This window comes from Cibotium barometz, chromosome 14 (genome assembly GCF_041138505.1).
Source record: "Cibotium barometz isolate CiBa-2024 chromosome 14, ASM4113850v1, whole genome shotgun sequence".
Taxonomy (NCBI): Eukaryota; Viridiplantae; Streptophyta; class Polypodiopsida; order Cyatheales; family Cibotiaceae; genus Cibotium; species Cibotium barometz.
Window position 1 is genome coordinate 59,152,598 of NC_141059.1, and position 14,929 is coordinate 59,167,526.

General features: G+C 47.5%; 1 protein-coding gene across 2 annotated transcripts in view; it reads left to right on the top strand.

Annotated features, from left to right (window-relative positions):
* Positions 1 to 426: 426 nt before the first annotated feature.
* LOC147632238 (uncharacterized) overlaps positions 427 to 14,929 on the top strand; it is a 45,395-nt gene continuing 30,892 nt past the window's right edge. For both annotated transcript variants that reach the window (XM_086808918.1, XM_086808919.1), the window contains exon 1: positions 427 to 1,492. In XM_086808918.1, coding sequence (XP_086665044.1) covers positions 920 to 1,492 — 573 coding nt within the window. In that variant the 5' untranslated portion in view covers positions 427 to 919. The remainder of the gene's footprint in view (positions 1,493 to 14,929) is intronic.

A 14,929-nucleotide genomic window follows, 5' to 3' on the forward strand; every position in this document is an offset into this window, starting at 1 on the left:
TTATTGTTAAGAGTGGGTGGCTTACACAATTCAAATATCTTTCTTGGAAATTTGAAAATAATTTTTTTTTGGAACAAAAATTTAAGAGTGGGTAGCATAGACACACGGGTAAATAAGTTGCAAAAAATTACCCATTTGCAAAAGGATGTCCTGCCACTTTGTAGTGTCCTTATTCTAAGCAATGTTAATCAAAACAAGTGTGAAAATTTTAGAAACAAAAATTACAAAATAAACCTTCACCCTTTGTCTTTTTATTGTAAGCAATAATTAGATTGACACAAACAATAAACACTAATCAAAAACATATCTAACGATAAAAAAATCCTATTAAAACCAAATCTTCAAAATATCAATTATTTTTAAATAGAAAATATTCACTTAATCCCGCTACCAGCAGGACCAACAAAAGTGAGGGCTCACGACTTTCCCGGCGGGTGCCCCCTTTTCGCAAAAGAAAAAGGGCACAACTGATGATGGAGAAAGGGCAAGAAGACTACCCTCCAACCTACAACTGATTGCTTCTGTGCAAACGTCTTCTCCTTGCACGACCTAACCAGTGCACCATGTAGGGAAACTGTTGCTTTATTAAGTGGGAAAAATGGAGCTCTGCTGACAGTTTCTTAGGTCTTGTGATTCACATCCCGTGATGACGGAAACTGCGCAATCTCTTGATGGCCTGCTATCTCTAGGCAGAAGCTCTTGATTGCCGGCTAGCTCTAAGCTCAAGCTCTTGATCACCATTTGGCTCTGAGCTAGAAAAGCAGAAAGCCAGGTACTTTTTTCTGTGCATTTTGGCTTCGAAACTCGTCTTTCACATGTAACCAGAGTTCCTTTGCAATCTGTTTGCCCTAAGAAGGCCACGAAGGTGAAATCAAGAGAAGATTTCTACATGCGCAGTTTGAATTCCATATGAGGGCAAATGGTAGGGTTTCACAAGCACCAGTCCATGAGATGTGACAAAGGGGCCTCCTTAGCCTCCTGTCCTGGAGGCAGATGCTCCTTGGCTGCCATTGTGTGGGGTTTGGCAGCATGGATCTTTCTCCTGCACTTGTACACATCCCTTTACCCCCCACACCCTTCCTTCTTTGATTCCCAAGCCCCCTCCAGAAGACTTCCCATGTACAGCGAATTTGAAGAATTTGAAGAAAAGGCAGCTGAGGTCAAAGTGCCCCGTGGCAACAGGCGTGGTAATCCCTCCAACCGGCCACACAGAGCAAGAAACATTTCAGCAGCAGATGACTTTGTGAATGCTTCGTCATTGAAAAGGCACCTGTATTTTCCAGACAAGAGCCTAGCTGTTAACCCCTTGACATGCCCTGGGATGGATAAGTACCATTTCTACCCGGGCAGAGAATGGCGTGACTCCAATGGCAGGCCGATCCAAGCTCATGGAGGTGGAATCTTGTATGTCCCAGTAACAAAGACATTCTACTGGTATGGTGAGAACAAAGATGGTCGAACCTATCGGCTTCAAAAACGGTCCACTGCAAGGGTAAGGCCTCTCTCTCCTCACGTGGAATGCTGAGGATGGACATTTTTGCTTAGCTTCTTATCATGTAAAAGTTGAGATGTCACGTAAAAAAAGCCAATTTATTTCACCCAAGTCAATTGCCAAGATGATGAATAGAAATGAAATGTGGCCTCTATCTTGTGTGTCTTGCTTTGTGATCAACATTATACAGTCTAGCAGCCGCTTGTGCTTGTTATAGCAATTTTTTGAACAGCAAGAGATGAGTTTAGTGAAGGAGTCATAGGTTCTAGATGCATTGATTTTGCCTTCTCACCTTTTGAGTGTAGAGGTCAGCATGCCAAACCATGTGTGAACTACTTGTTTATTTATACCTAGTGGAGATTTTTGGTGTGACACTGATTAAGAAAATGCTAATCTACTTGCGCAATCAACACACATAGAAGTGGATAGAAGGAGAAGAGAGAGACTCTTTACCTAACCTGCTCCTACTGTTTATTACCAAAACATGAATGAATATATATGATGGAAATATGCCAAAAGGTTACTTGTCCTCCACCATAGAGCAAAGGGAAAACACTCATGAAAGTTGCATATTGAAAATCCAGAAAGCTCTGTTTGCTGCCCGGGGAACTTGCATTGCAGATCTTGCTCTTATCTGACCCTCTTCTTCATGAATGACCTGACCTTGCATCGTATAGGCATTTGGATTGCTGGTCGGGGCCTATAGGACTGCTACTTGACTCCATGAAGTAATAATTATGTTGTCCACACTGACCCTGACCATGGCCCATGAAACCAAACTGGGGAAACTCGAGGGAATAGACAGACACTTCTGAATTAGACACAAACTTTGAGAGACAGCGGAAGAACCATAAACAATACCAAAACACAACACTGAGCCGGAACGGCTAGCCCCCCGTAGGAACTTCTCTATTCAAGGGAGAAGCTTTTACAACAAACTAAGGTGCGGGTGCAAACTTGCACCGGATTCTGTAATGAAGGTGGGAAAAGGACGGGTTTTATGTGGGAAATAGGTGGGAAAATAGGAGGGGAATTGTGGGGAATGAGGGGGACTATATTAGTCAACCCCAAAAGATTTGTAAGGTACGTATTGATTTGACACCTAATCTACATCCCTCCTGCTCCTCATCTCCTGTGCACTCCCTCTCCCTAGTTCACTCTACCCCTCTCCCCTCTTTCCCACTCATTCTCACCCTGCCCTCCGTGGCCTTCCTCTCTTGCCCCGTTCTCCCTTCTCTACAGTGGTATCAGAACACTTTCCGTGGGATTGCTACCCTGCTGATTTGACAGTAGCAAGACTCGAACTAGCTCAAGGGACTAGCAGTTCGTGAGATTTGCCAAGGCAGAACAGAGTGGTGCGTGGAAGCGAGCAATGGAAAAGGTTGCCACACTCAGATTCTGCCGTGTGCACGTTCAAGGCGATACGTAGCTGAGCGTGGAATCGCCTGAATTCTGGCCTAACAACATTGCCTTTTGCACAAGCGTAGCCCACAAATCTGTCGAGCTACTTCAAACGGCAGTGGTAATTGGTTGCCTGCTACACGACCAGCCGCCATCAATCCTGCTGTCGCCACCCATCCGACGCTGCCGTTCAGCCAGCAGCAGCAGCCGCTAAGCCACCACGCAGCACACACGGCCGGCCACCGCTCCGCCGTCGCGCCTCTCTTGCAGGCCGCTCAGCCGCCATCTCTCTCATTGGCCGCTCAGCCAAAAAAAAAAGGGCTCTTAATCCCTTTGTTAGGGCACTCCTACAGCCCTATTCTGGGCCCCTTTTCAGCCACCTTTGTGGCTCATTTTGAGCCCCGTTTCCAGCCTCTTCACCGATCTTCCTTCGAACCTCTTCATTGACTGCATTTGAGCCTCTACATCGAGCCTTCGACACTTGGCACATTTTCCTCATGTCACTCATGGCACATTTTCCTCGTGTCACTCATGGCACCCAGGCGTGCTGTAATATGCGGAAGTTTCGGAGAAGGATCGGTACTTCAAAACTCAGAAAACAGCACTCTTTTCGCGACGGAATTAACGCACAAACTGAAAGACGATGTGCAGAAAAATAGAGAGAGAAGGGGAAGATGGAGAAGGACACAGTATTGGGTCCCAATTACCCTCTGTAGGGCCCCCACCACGGATGGTGTATTTGCTTTATTAGAATGATGTAAATCTGAAACAAATACAAAGTACTTGACCTTTTCTTGGCTAGAAAACCTGCCCTTGACCTTCAGTCCTTCACCCCTTTGCTTTAGCAATGTTCTTGGCTGTCCTGGCCCTTGGTTGCTTGGAGCACTTGGTGAATTATGAGATGGGATGAATGAGATCTTGGCTGGGCTTTTATACCCCTCCCTTCATGCAGTCGGCTGGCTTCAGGACAGCCTCACGACTGAGTATTTTAATAAAATACTCACACACTTTAATAATGCTGTTTTCACACCATGTTAGACATTGTCCAGCCTGCGCATGCTTCTGGGCAGCACCCTGGCTGCTGGGCATGCTGCGCATGGTTGTGGGACTGCCCCCCACACCTGGCCGCCTGCTGTTTAGGGCTTTAATCTCTGTCGGCTGCCTGTCCAGAAGCTCTGGAGCTGGCCGACAGCCCCTCCAGCCCTTGCCTTGGCTGGTGGGCAATATCTTGGGCCCTCCTGGCCCCTTGGGGGTGGTTCTATACCTCCCCCATGCCCATACTAAGTATGCAAATGCAAATCCTTGCCCTGGGGTAGCCCTATGGGCTGGCCCCATCTCTACATGCAAACTACATGCCTACAGAGGCCTGGCATCCAGTTGCAAACCAGATACTCAGCACATCTGACATCATTCCAGAGGGAGACTCACAGCGCGGACTGGCACTGCTTCCTGTGCAGGACAATGCACACCTGACCTTGGACTCATGTGCAGGACAATGCACACCTGACCTCGGACGACTGAGATGGATCCCTGGCTGACTCGTCCCGGACTGGGCTCACATGGGACCAGTTCACCATCCCAGGTCCTGCACCTTCTGTACAGAAATGTCTACGTGGCATCCAAGTGCGGGATGCACGTGACATCCCCTTCTGCTTAACTTGACGGAAGCTGCATAGCCTCCAAATAATCCGTCAATAAAGCCGGATAGTCTTCGAAAAATTCTTTGTCGAGCCATACCGCTTCATGAGTTCCTCGGTCCTGAAACTTCGTGAGGAACTGTCGTAGTCTTCGGCCTGAGCCATGCTTGAAACGGTGCAGAAGGATCTGTTCTGGAACCATTACTTCTGCTTCATCAATGATGTCTGGTTCCGCTTCGTCTTTGACCTCTGAAGGGGGTGGACCTGCATATGGCTTTAACCAATTGACATGAAATACATCGTGCATAGTCCAACTCGGAGGTAGCTTTAACTGCATAGACACCTCATTAATCTTTTTCCGGATGGGGAATGGTCCGAAGCTCCTGAAAGACAACTTTGGGCATCGCTTGCCCACCTGCTTTAATCTTTGCTTCATAATCCGAAGATATACCCAATCTCCTTCCGAAAACTTCATGTCCCTTCGGTCTTTATTGGCCTGTCGAGTGTAGGCCTCTTGCGCTTTAGCCAATCTGTCTTTAATGGACTCTAGGATCTCCTGGTAAGACTCTGTCACTCTATTTGCCTCCGGTACTGAAGACGAAGTCCTGGTTAACAACGACTGGAAAGGCCTTCCAAACGCTGCCTCATATGGAGTCCTGCCAATAGCTGAAGAAAAAGAGTCATTCAAAACAGCTTGCACTAAAGGCAAAAACGATTCCCACTTACCTTGCTGATCGTGGACATAACACTTCAGCACATCAAAGGCCAACTGGTTGTATATCTCTGTATGGCCATCTGTCTGTGGGTGGAATGCACTGGAAAAATTCAACTTAGTACCAAAATTATCAAACAATGCCCTCCAAAAATGACTGGTAAACTTGGCATCTCGGTCTGACACTATGGTCCTAGGAATCCCACCAATCGGGTACCAATGCCGAATGAATAGCTGGGCAACATCCTCGGCGGTCACATTGGCCCTGCAAGGAATAAGCATAACAAATTTGCTGAACCTGTCAACAATAGTCAAACACTGTGTATTACGCTTACTCGGACTGGGAGGCAGATTTGTGACAAAGTCCATCGAAATGTCTTGGAAAGGACCCTCAGGAATTGGCAAAGGCTGTAACAACCCTATCTTCTTTCCACGAGGAGCTTTCACCTTTTGACAAATGTCACAGCGTTGTACATATGTAAACACATCACGCCTCATCTTTGGCCAATAGTATTGCCGTTCTAATTTCTCCAGAGTCGAATTCATGCCCCTATGACCACCTGTAATGGCGTCATGGGCATCATGGAGAAGAGCTGCCCGGAATGATTTCATGACACACAGTCGGCCTTTGTAGTAAAGCCAACCATCGCGTATCAGAAAATGGCATGGTCCTGTGGCATCCAATGCCTGTTCCCACTGAGTACCGAATTCCTCTGAATCCGCGTACGTGTGCTTCATGTCTTCTAGTCCTGTACCAACAAGGTCAAGTCTAGTGGTCTGAATCGCAGATACTTGTCCCTTCCTGCTCAAAGCATCGGCCACTGGATTGGCCTTTCCTGGAAGGTACTCAATCATGCCACCAAACTGCTGGAATATCTGACTCCAGCGGTGTTGTCGATCACTCCACTGTGCACTTGGCATCGTCTGAATCCAGCGCAATGCCTGATGGTCAGTGCGAACCTCGAAGTCACGGCCATACAGGAAATGTTTCCAATGTTTCAAGGCCTGAATGACTGCTAGGAGTTCACGATCATAGACTGAGTAATTCTTTTCGGCGGGCAGTAACTTACGAGACATGTAAGCTACTGGATGACCATTCTGTTGCAAAACACCTCCAATTGCGATGTTACTCGCATCGGTGATCACCTGAAATGGTTCGTCCCACGAGGCAAGGGCTAAACAAGGCGCTTCTGACAAAGCCACCTTGAGGTTCTGGAATGCCTCCAACGCTCGCGGAGTCATTCGAATCTTTTGCCTCCTTGTTTTTACTCCCTTTAGCAGATTGGTGAGGTCTGCCGAGAGATCAGAAAACTTGTCAATGTGGGTGGAATATGCCTGGCATATACCCACAAATGATCTAATGTCATAAGCAGTCTGAGGTACTTCCCAGTTAACAATCTCGGCCACTTTAGCCGGATCAAGTCGAATGCCTTCGGCACTGATTATATATCCCAAGTAATGTACCTGGAACAGATAAAATTCTGACTTCTTTTCATTGACGTAGAGCTCGTTGCTTTCCAGCAACTTAAGGACTTTCTCCACATCAATGTCATGCTGCTCAACTGTAGCTGAAAATATGAGTATGTCGTCCAGAAATATGAACACACACACTCCAATCAACTCCCGGAAAATACGCATCATCATGCGGTTAAATGTAGCTGGGGCGTTCGTCAAACCAAATGGCATGACCACAAATTCATAGTGGGCCCGTTCTGTACGGAAAGCTGTCTTGGGGATGTCCCCCTCAACAATCCGAACCTGGTGGTACCCACTCTTTAAATCCAATTTAGAGAACACCTTAGCTCCATTCAGCCTCTCGAGAATATAGTCAATTCGAGGCATCGGGAATCTGCTCTTGATAGTCAGCTTGTTGAGTGCACGATAATCGACACACAACCGAGAAGACCCATCTTTCTTCTTGACAAATAAGATCGGTGCTGCAAATGGCGACACGCTGGGGCGGATGAAGCCAGCTTGCAACAATTCTTGGAGTTGGCGGTCCAACTCCGATTCCATTGCCTTAGAAAGGTGATACGGAAACTTGCTTGGGGGTTCCGAGCCTGGGAGGAGGTCAATCTTGTGATCCTCCGATCTGGACGGGGGAAGCTGGGGAGGGAGACTATCCCGAAGAAAAATCTTCTGGAACTTTTCATGGAGAACCGAGTACTTCTCGGAAGCACTGGCCATCGTCTGGGCTGTCTGAATGTAAATCATCGCACACTGTGCGCCTTTCCTGACTGCTCGCTTAGCTTGCAAGTGGCTTATGAGCGGAAAGTTTGGAATACCTGGCTCACACTTAATGGTCACCGGGGTGTTTGACACATTCCGATCAATCTGGAACGTGTGCTTGTCCCACTTGACATCAGGAAGAAACTTGTGAAACCACTGGATACCCAAAATTATGTCTGCTCCTACAAGAGGGGCAACCATAAAGTCACGCACAAACTCTATGCCCTGAATCACTAATTTAGCACCTAGAGCTTCATACTTGACGCTCGTTGTCATACCTGTGCTAAAACCCTCAACTTGTTTGTCCACCGGAGTTAGCTCGAAACGGGCACGCCTAGCGGCCTCTTTCGTGATCACATCCTCCGTGCTGCCGCTGTCAAACAAGACAACGACTCTCTGGCCACCTATGTAGCCAAAGGACTTAAGCAATTCGTTGCGCTCATACTCCTGGTCATGGGCGCCCTTCTGCTTATCTTCGAGCTCCCGGCTAATACTTGCTCCAACTGATCGGGGGTTGAAGAACTAGGGGTAGCCACTGGGGTCTGTGTGGGAGCTGTGCTCACCACGGAAGCTGTGGAGGCGGCGGCGGTCTTTGGAGGCTTCTTCGGACAATCCCGAGAAGTATGTCCTTTTGTGTGACAAAAGTAACATCTACCCTCCTTCCTGTACTGAGAAAGCTCCTCAGCACTCAACTTGCCACCTGTCTTGCCTGCCTCCGCTTTCTGGTCTGGAGTAAGCTTAGACGCATTGTTCGAGTTCTTGGAGCCAGAGGCTCCCGGGCTCTGTCCTGGGGAAGACCCCGTCTGGTTCTGGCCTTTGCCCCCCGAGGCGTTAGCCTTGGGAGAAGCCGGCTGGGAAGTCTTGGGCTTGCCACCATTGTGTTTCATTTCTGCACTTTGCGCAAGCGAGAGTGCGTCCTCAAAGGTGGCTGGTCTAAACATACGCACCTCCCATTGGATGTGCGTGTCCAGGCCATACAAAAACTGCCCTTTCTTGTCCGCATCAGATAAGCCTAATTGTAGACACAAGGTCGAAATTCTATTGGCAAACTGAAGGACTAGTTGCGCATTCTGACGCGCACCCCTGAACTTGTCTTCGAGTCGCTCAAGGTAGTGGGGCGGTAAAAACCGCTGCTTAAGGTCACGGACGAACTCGTCCCACCCATAAGCTGCCATACCTGATCTGGTGTGGGCATGAGCTCACTGAGTCCACCAAGGAATGGCCTCACCTTCTAAATACCAACTGGCTAAGATCACTTTGTCAATATCTGATTTCCTAATTGCGGCAAAGTAAGCTTCAAATTGATGTAACCATGAATACAGAGTAGTGGGATCGAGTTTACCATTATACTTATTGAAATTCATTTTCTCGGGAAAATGATTCGAGGGCGCCGCCGGTGTCAATCTGGCGTCCAAAGCTCGGAGGTAACGCTCGTGTTCCACTCGTCGCATGGCTTCGTCTTCTCGTTGTCGAATCTCCAATGCACGCATCTGCATCTCAAGCAAGGAGCTTGGCTGCGGCTGTGACCCCTCGAGAGGGTCCCTGTGACGAGGATCTGGTATCTGGGGTACGGAAGGAGAGGGAGGAGGAGATGGAAAACGCGACGCTGGAGAGCGAGAACGCTCCTCCAGAGCCAAAATCCGCGCCTTCCGCTCATCCAACTTGGTTGTCTGGTCTGCGATTGCTCGCATCATCTGCTGGAACATGTCTTGTACACTCAAGCCGGGTGCCCTAGCTGGGCTGCCTGGTGCACTCTGGTCCCATGGTTCTGGTTCTCTCTCGTCGCCGAAGTTCGCCATAGCGGGAAAATGCAGTTCCTTTCTGGAACGCAATCGGACCATCCACTATCTGTGTGGGAGACTTCCGGAGGCTTCCGGAGGCTAAAAACCAACCGTCCTTCGAGGGACAGGAGTCACTCCGAAAGGGGTAGTCCACCGGTGTCTAAAAACCAACCACACGAGCGAAAAAATTTTCTGGTTTTCTTGCTGAATCTTTGTCCTTGAAGTGAGCTCTGATACCACTGTAATATGCGGAAGCTTCGGAGAAGGATCGGTACTTCAAAACTCAGAAAGCAGCACTCTTTTCGCGACGGAATTAACGCACAAACTGAAAGACGATGTGCAGAAAAATAGAGAGAGAAGGGGAAGATGGAGAAGGACACAGTATTGGGTCCCAATTACCCTCTGTAGGGCCCCCACCACGGATGGTGTATTTGCTTTATTAGAATGATGTAAATCTGAAACAAATACAAAGTACTTGACCTTTTCTTGGCTGGAAAACCTGCCCTTGACCTTCAGTCCTTCACCCCTTTGCTTTAGCAATGTTCTTGGCTGTCCTGGCCCTTGGTTGCTTGGAGCACTTGGTGAATTATGAGATGGGATGAATGAGATCTTGGCTGGGCTTTTATACCCCTCCCTTCATGCAGTCGGTTGGCTTCAGGACAGCCTCACGACTGAGTATTTTAATAAAATACTCACACACTTTAATAATGCTGTTTTCACACCATGTTAGACACTGTCCAGCCTGCGCATGCTTCTGGGCAGCACCCTGGCTGCTGGGCATGCTGCGCATGGTTGTGGGACTGCCCCCCACACCTGGCCGCCTGCTGTTTAGGGCTTTAATCTCTGTCGGCTGCCTGTCCAGAAGCTCTGGAGCTGGCCGACAGCCCCTCCAGCCCTTGCCTTGGCTGGTGGGCAATATCTTGGGCCCTCCTGGCCCCTTGGGGGTGGTTCTATACCTCCCCCATGCCCATACTAAGTATGCAAATGCAAATCCTTGCCCTGGGGTAGCCCTATGGGCTGGCCCCATCTCTACATGCAAACTACATGCCTACAGAGGCCTGGCATCCAGTTGCAAACCAGATACTCAGCACATCTGACATCATTCCAGAGGGAGACTCACAGCGCGGACTGGCACTGCTTCCTGTGCAGGACAATGCACACCTGACCTTGGACTCATGTGCAGGACAATGCACACCTGACCTCGGACGACTGCGATGGATCCCTGGCTGACTCGTCCCGGACTGGGCTCACATGGGACCAGTTCACCATCCCAGGTCCTGCACCTTCTGTACAGAAATGTCTACGTGGCATCCAAGTGCGGGATGCACGTGACACGTGCACCCCGGTCGGATGAGTCATCTCAGCACGGTGACGATGTTGCTCAGCAGGAGCAGATGCCGGTCACAGAGGGCGCATCTCCCTCACAGCCAGTTTCTGCTATGCCTACAGACACACAGTTTCTAGATGCATTGGCCTCGATGCTTCAGGGGGCCTTTCACCAGACGGGTCAGCAGTTGGGGCAGCAGCTCACCACTACTATGGCTATGCACGATACAGCTATCACCCAGATGGGTCAGCACATTGGGCAGCAGATCACTACTGCCATCACTATGCATGATAAGGGCAAGCAGCCCGCACCCCAGCACGGGGATCAGTCGGATAGTCAGGGTGATTTTTCTGACCCGCGTAGGGGGTTTATGGCTGATGGCCGTCGCACTTATTGTAACTTGGTTGAACACAATGCTAATCAATACACTTAAATACACTAAGATTTGAAGGACACTTGCTCAAATACAAGAAGTAAATTGCTGAATTGACAAGAGGCACACAATGAGCCGGAACGGCCGACCCCTCCCTTGAGTAAATTGTATTACTATTGGAGAAATTCAATACATAGTTTCATGGGCATCCATTGCCAAATCCTCCATGCCAATGCATATGAAATTCAGCATTTAGAAAACAATGGTATGTCGATGTAGATCACCAAGGAGCTGCCTTGATGCCCGGCCCGACTTCAGTGCCCATATTCTCTACCATTGGCTCTATGTTCTACCAAGCAAGGTAGCAACATCTTCAAGAGCACATAGGACAAGAGAAATACTACACAGGGCGGCTAAACAAGGAGTCCTGCCCTTCTACTGAGTAAGTAATGACAAGTCACAATACATTGTCCAATTACCTTACCAGTCTTCATAGAAGTTGTTGCAAGCGGAAGCCTTCGCGTTGGAAGCTTTAGAAGTGTTGATATCTTCGATTTGCCGCAATCCTTCGCGACAAAAGTCTTCAAGAGGATGAAGGGAACCTTGGGAAAGCTTCCCCTATGGTTCAACTTGAGAAAGGAAGGCTGAAATTAGGGTTTTCAGCAAAAAGACCAGAAATTATAGCAAAAATGAGAGCTGTTTTGCTGAATTTCAGTCATTGGGAGTGAGTAGGAGAGTGATTAGCACTTGGAAACACTCTTGGAAGCTTGGAAAACACCCTAGCAAGTTGGGTATGGCTATGGAGAGCTTGGAAATGGAGAGAAATGGTGGAAAAACAGAGTTTTCAGCCTCCAAAATTCCTCATGAAGAGAAAACACGAATTTCTCTTAATAAGTAAGTGAATTGGGGTCCAATCAGGTGAAGGGACATGGGGAGATGTCCATTTATGAGTAAAAAGGGAGGATCAGGTCCCGGACATTGAGTCTTGTCCGCCTCGGGACTTCAGTGAGTGTGAACTTGGAAGAGGTCATAATTTATAAGTGACTTTTGGGCGCCCAAACTTTAATGAAATGGGAACGCACTCACTTATAAATATTGGCTAAGTCCTAAGGGCTATTTGAGCCTAGATCGGGAAATACTTACCACCTGTTCACATGCCACACAACCATATCAGCAGACAGTTTCACACGCACGGTTCACAGGCGGGCGTCCCCTTACCCGGAACTACACATAGGTCATGCAGGCATGAAAACAGCATGCAATTTCATTAGCAGGCAAGCACATAAAGATGCTATGCAATGCAGCATTGGCATGAGCAATTTACGTTCATGAAACCATATAAGACCAGGCGTTTCTAGGCAAGTATACGCAATACCAGACCCAGTGGAAAGCCAATCCTCCAGGCGTTTCCGGGCATGTACACAAAGGCACAAGTCCCAGCGGAAAGCCAAGTCCTCCAGATATTCTGGGCATGATAACATCAAGTCCCAGCGGAATATCATATCCAACTATATAGCATGACACATGTTAATCACCTGCATAGGCATATTTCATAAGCCATGGACACTAATCCAATATGTACATAGTGTGAAAGCAAGAGTGAACCATTCGGGTGGCCAAATGGTGACATTCCCCCCCGCTTCTAAACAGTTGTCCGCAACTGAAATGCATCCAAATATGTCTGAACCACATGCGGGCAATCTTTGAAGGACTCTTCATCTACCCATTTAGTATCAATGGGTAGATAGTTCTTAAACTTCACAAGGTAACGCCTCACAACTTTGCTTGCAGCAAGCTTGCGTTCCTTGTGATACACAATCTGCTTTGGCTGCAAGATCTCCTCAAGCTCATCCACTTCTGGTGGATCCTCAATGACCATTTCACTGGGCTCCGGCCCTACATACTTGCGAAGAAGACTCACATGAAAAGCATTGTGTATGTGCCGATGATTAGGTAATGCCAATCTGAAAGCCACTTCATTGATCTTCTCGATCACTCGAAAAGGTCCATAGTACCTGGTTGCAAGCTTAGGATATGCACCCTCTTTGCCAGGCCTCTTTGCAAGTCTTGCTTTCTCAAATTTCAGCAATACCCAATCATTCTCTTTAACATCCGATTGCCTTCTATGCTTGTCGGCAGTCTTTTTATGCTTGTCTTGTGACCTTGCAATGGCTGTCCGCACCTGAGCAAAAGCAATATCCAAGTCTCTTACATACTCATCAGCTACAAATATCTCATCCTTTGTGCGAAGGATGGGTGGCAAAACCACCTTACCATAAACAATCTCAAACGGGGCCTTTCCTGTAGATGCATGGACCGTGTTGTTGTATGCAAATTCCACAAGCGGTAAGTACTTCTCCCAAGAAGACTTCTGATCCGCCACATAACATTTCAAGAGATCCAACACGGCTGAATTTGCAGCCTCACTTTGCCCATCCGTTTGAGGGTGATAAGCTGATGAGAAGTCCAATATTATCAAATAAGGCCCGCCAAAAGAGACTTGTAGTCCTGGGATCTCTATTCCCCACAATGGACTTCGGCATTCCATGATGTTTGAACACTTGTGCAAGATATATTTTAACCATATGCTCAGCTTTGATGGTCTTTTTGACCGGCAAGAAATGAGCTTGCTTGCTAAACCTGTCCACAATTGTCCAAATTGCATCATTACCCTGTTGGGTACGTGGCAAGTCCATAATGAAATCCATTGTAATACTTTTCCATGGCTGCGTGGGAATAGGCAATGGCTAAAGCAAACCTGGTGTCTTTTGCCTATCAAATTTGACCTTTTGACAGGTGATACATTCACGTACATGTGCCTCTATGTCCTTCCGCATACCTGGCCAAAAGAAATACCGCTCAATCATGTGCGTAGTAGGCATTATGTCTCTATGACCAGCATATGGAGGAGCATGGCACTCATCCAAAACCTTTTGCCTCATGTCAGACACCACACATAGGCAATTATCTTTCATGAGATAACCCTCTTTGATCACATATGAGGCATGTGCATGACCAGCCATCAAATCAGTCCAAATAGTGGCAAAATCAGCATCCGTATGATACAAATCACACATGGTAGACAAGTCCCCATGAGAGGCAACCGAGATAGCTGCTACATAACGGCTTTCGTGACAATGCATCGGCCACTACATTCTTCTTTCCTGGGGTGTGCAAGATCTGAAAATGAAACATAGAGAGGAAATTGGCCATCCTCATATGCTTCTCTGACAACTTAGTTTGAGTAAGAAAATACCTCAAACTTTGGTGATCTGTCTTCACAGTGAAATCAGCCCCAAGAAGGTAATGTTTCCATATAGTAAGTGCATGAATTACAGCCAAGAGCTCTTTCTCATAAATGCCAAGAGATAGCTCTGCATCATGCAATCTATGACTCTCATACGCCACGGCATGTCCCTCTTGATTAAGGACAGCCCCTATGCAATTTCCAGATGCATCACATTCCACACAAAAAGGCTTTTGCAAATCCGGAACGATCAACATTGGACTATGAGTAGTTGCATCTTTCAATTTGAGGAATGCATCTCTCTCTACATTAGTCCATTTGAACACGGCCTTCTTCTTTGTCAAATCATGCAAAGGAGAAGCAATCCATGCAAAGTGCCGAATGAACCTGCGGTAGTAAGAGCATAATCCAAAAAAACTATGGATCTCATGCACTGAACTTAATTCGGGCCAATTCCGAATTGCATCAATCTTTGCAGGATCCATCCGCACTCCATCTTTGGACACAATATGCCCAAGATAATGTACCTCTGACAAGAAGAACTCACTCTTCTTTGCATTTATGAAGAGTTTATGCTTATGGAGCTCTTCAAAAACAATAGCCAAATGAGCTTTATGCTCTTCTTTGGTCTTCGAGAAGACTAGTATGTCATCAAAGAAGACACCTGTAAATTTCTTGTACCCACGGAATATGCGATCCATCATTCTATTGAATGTAGCCGGGGCATTTG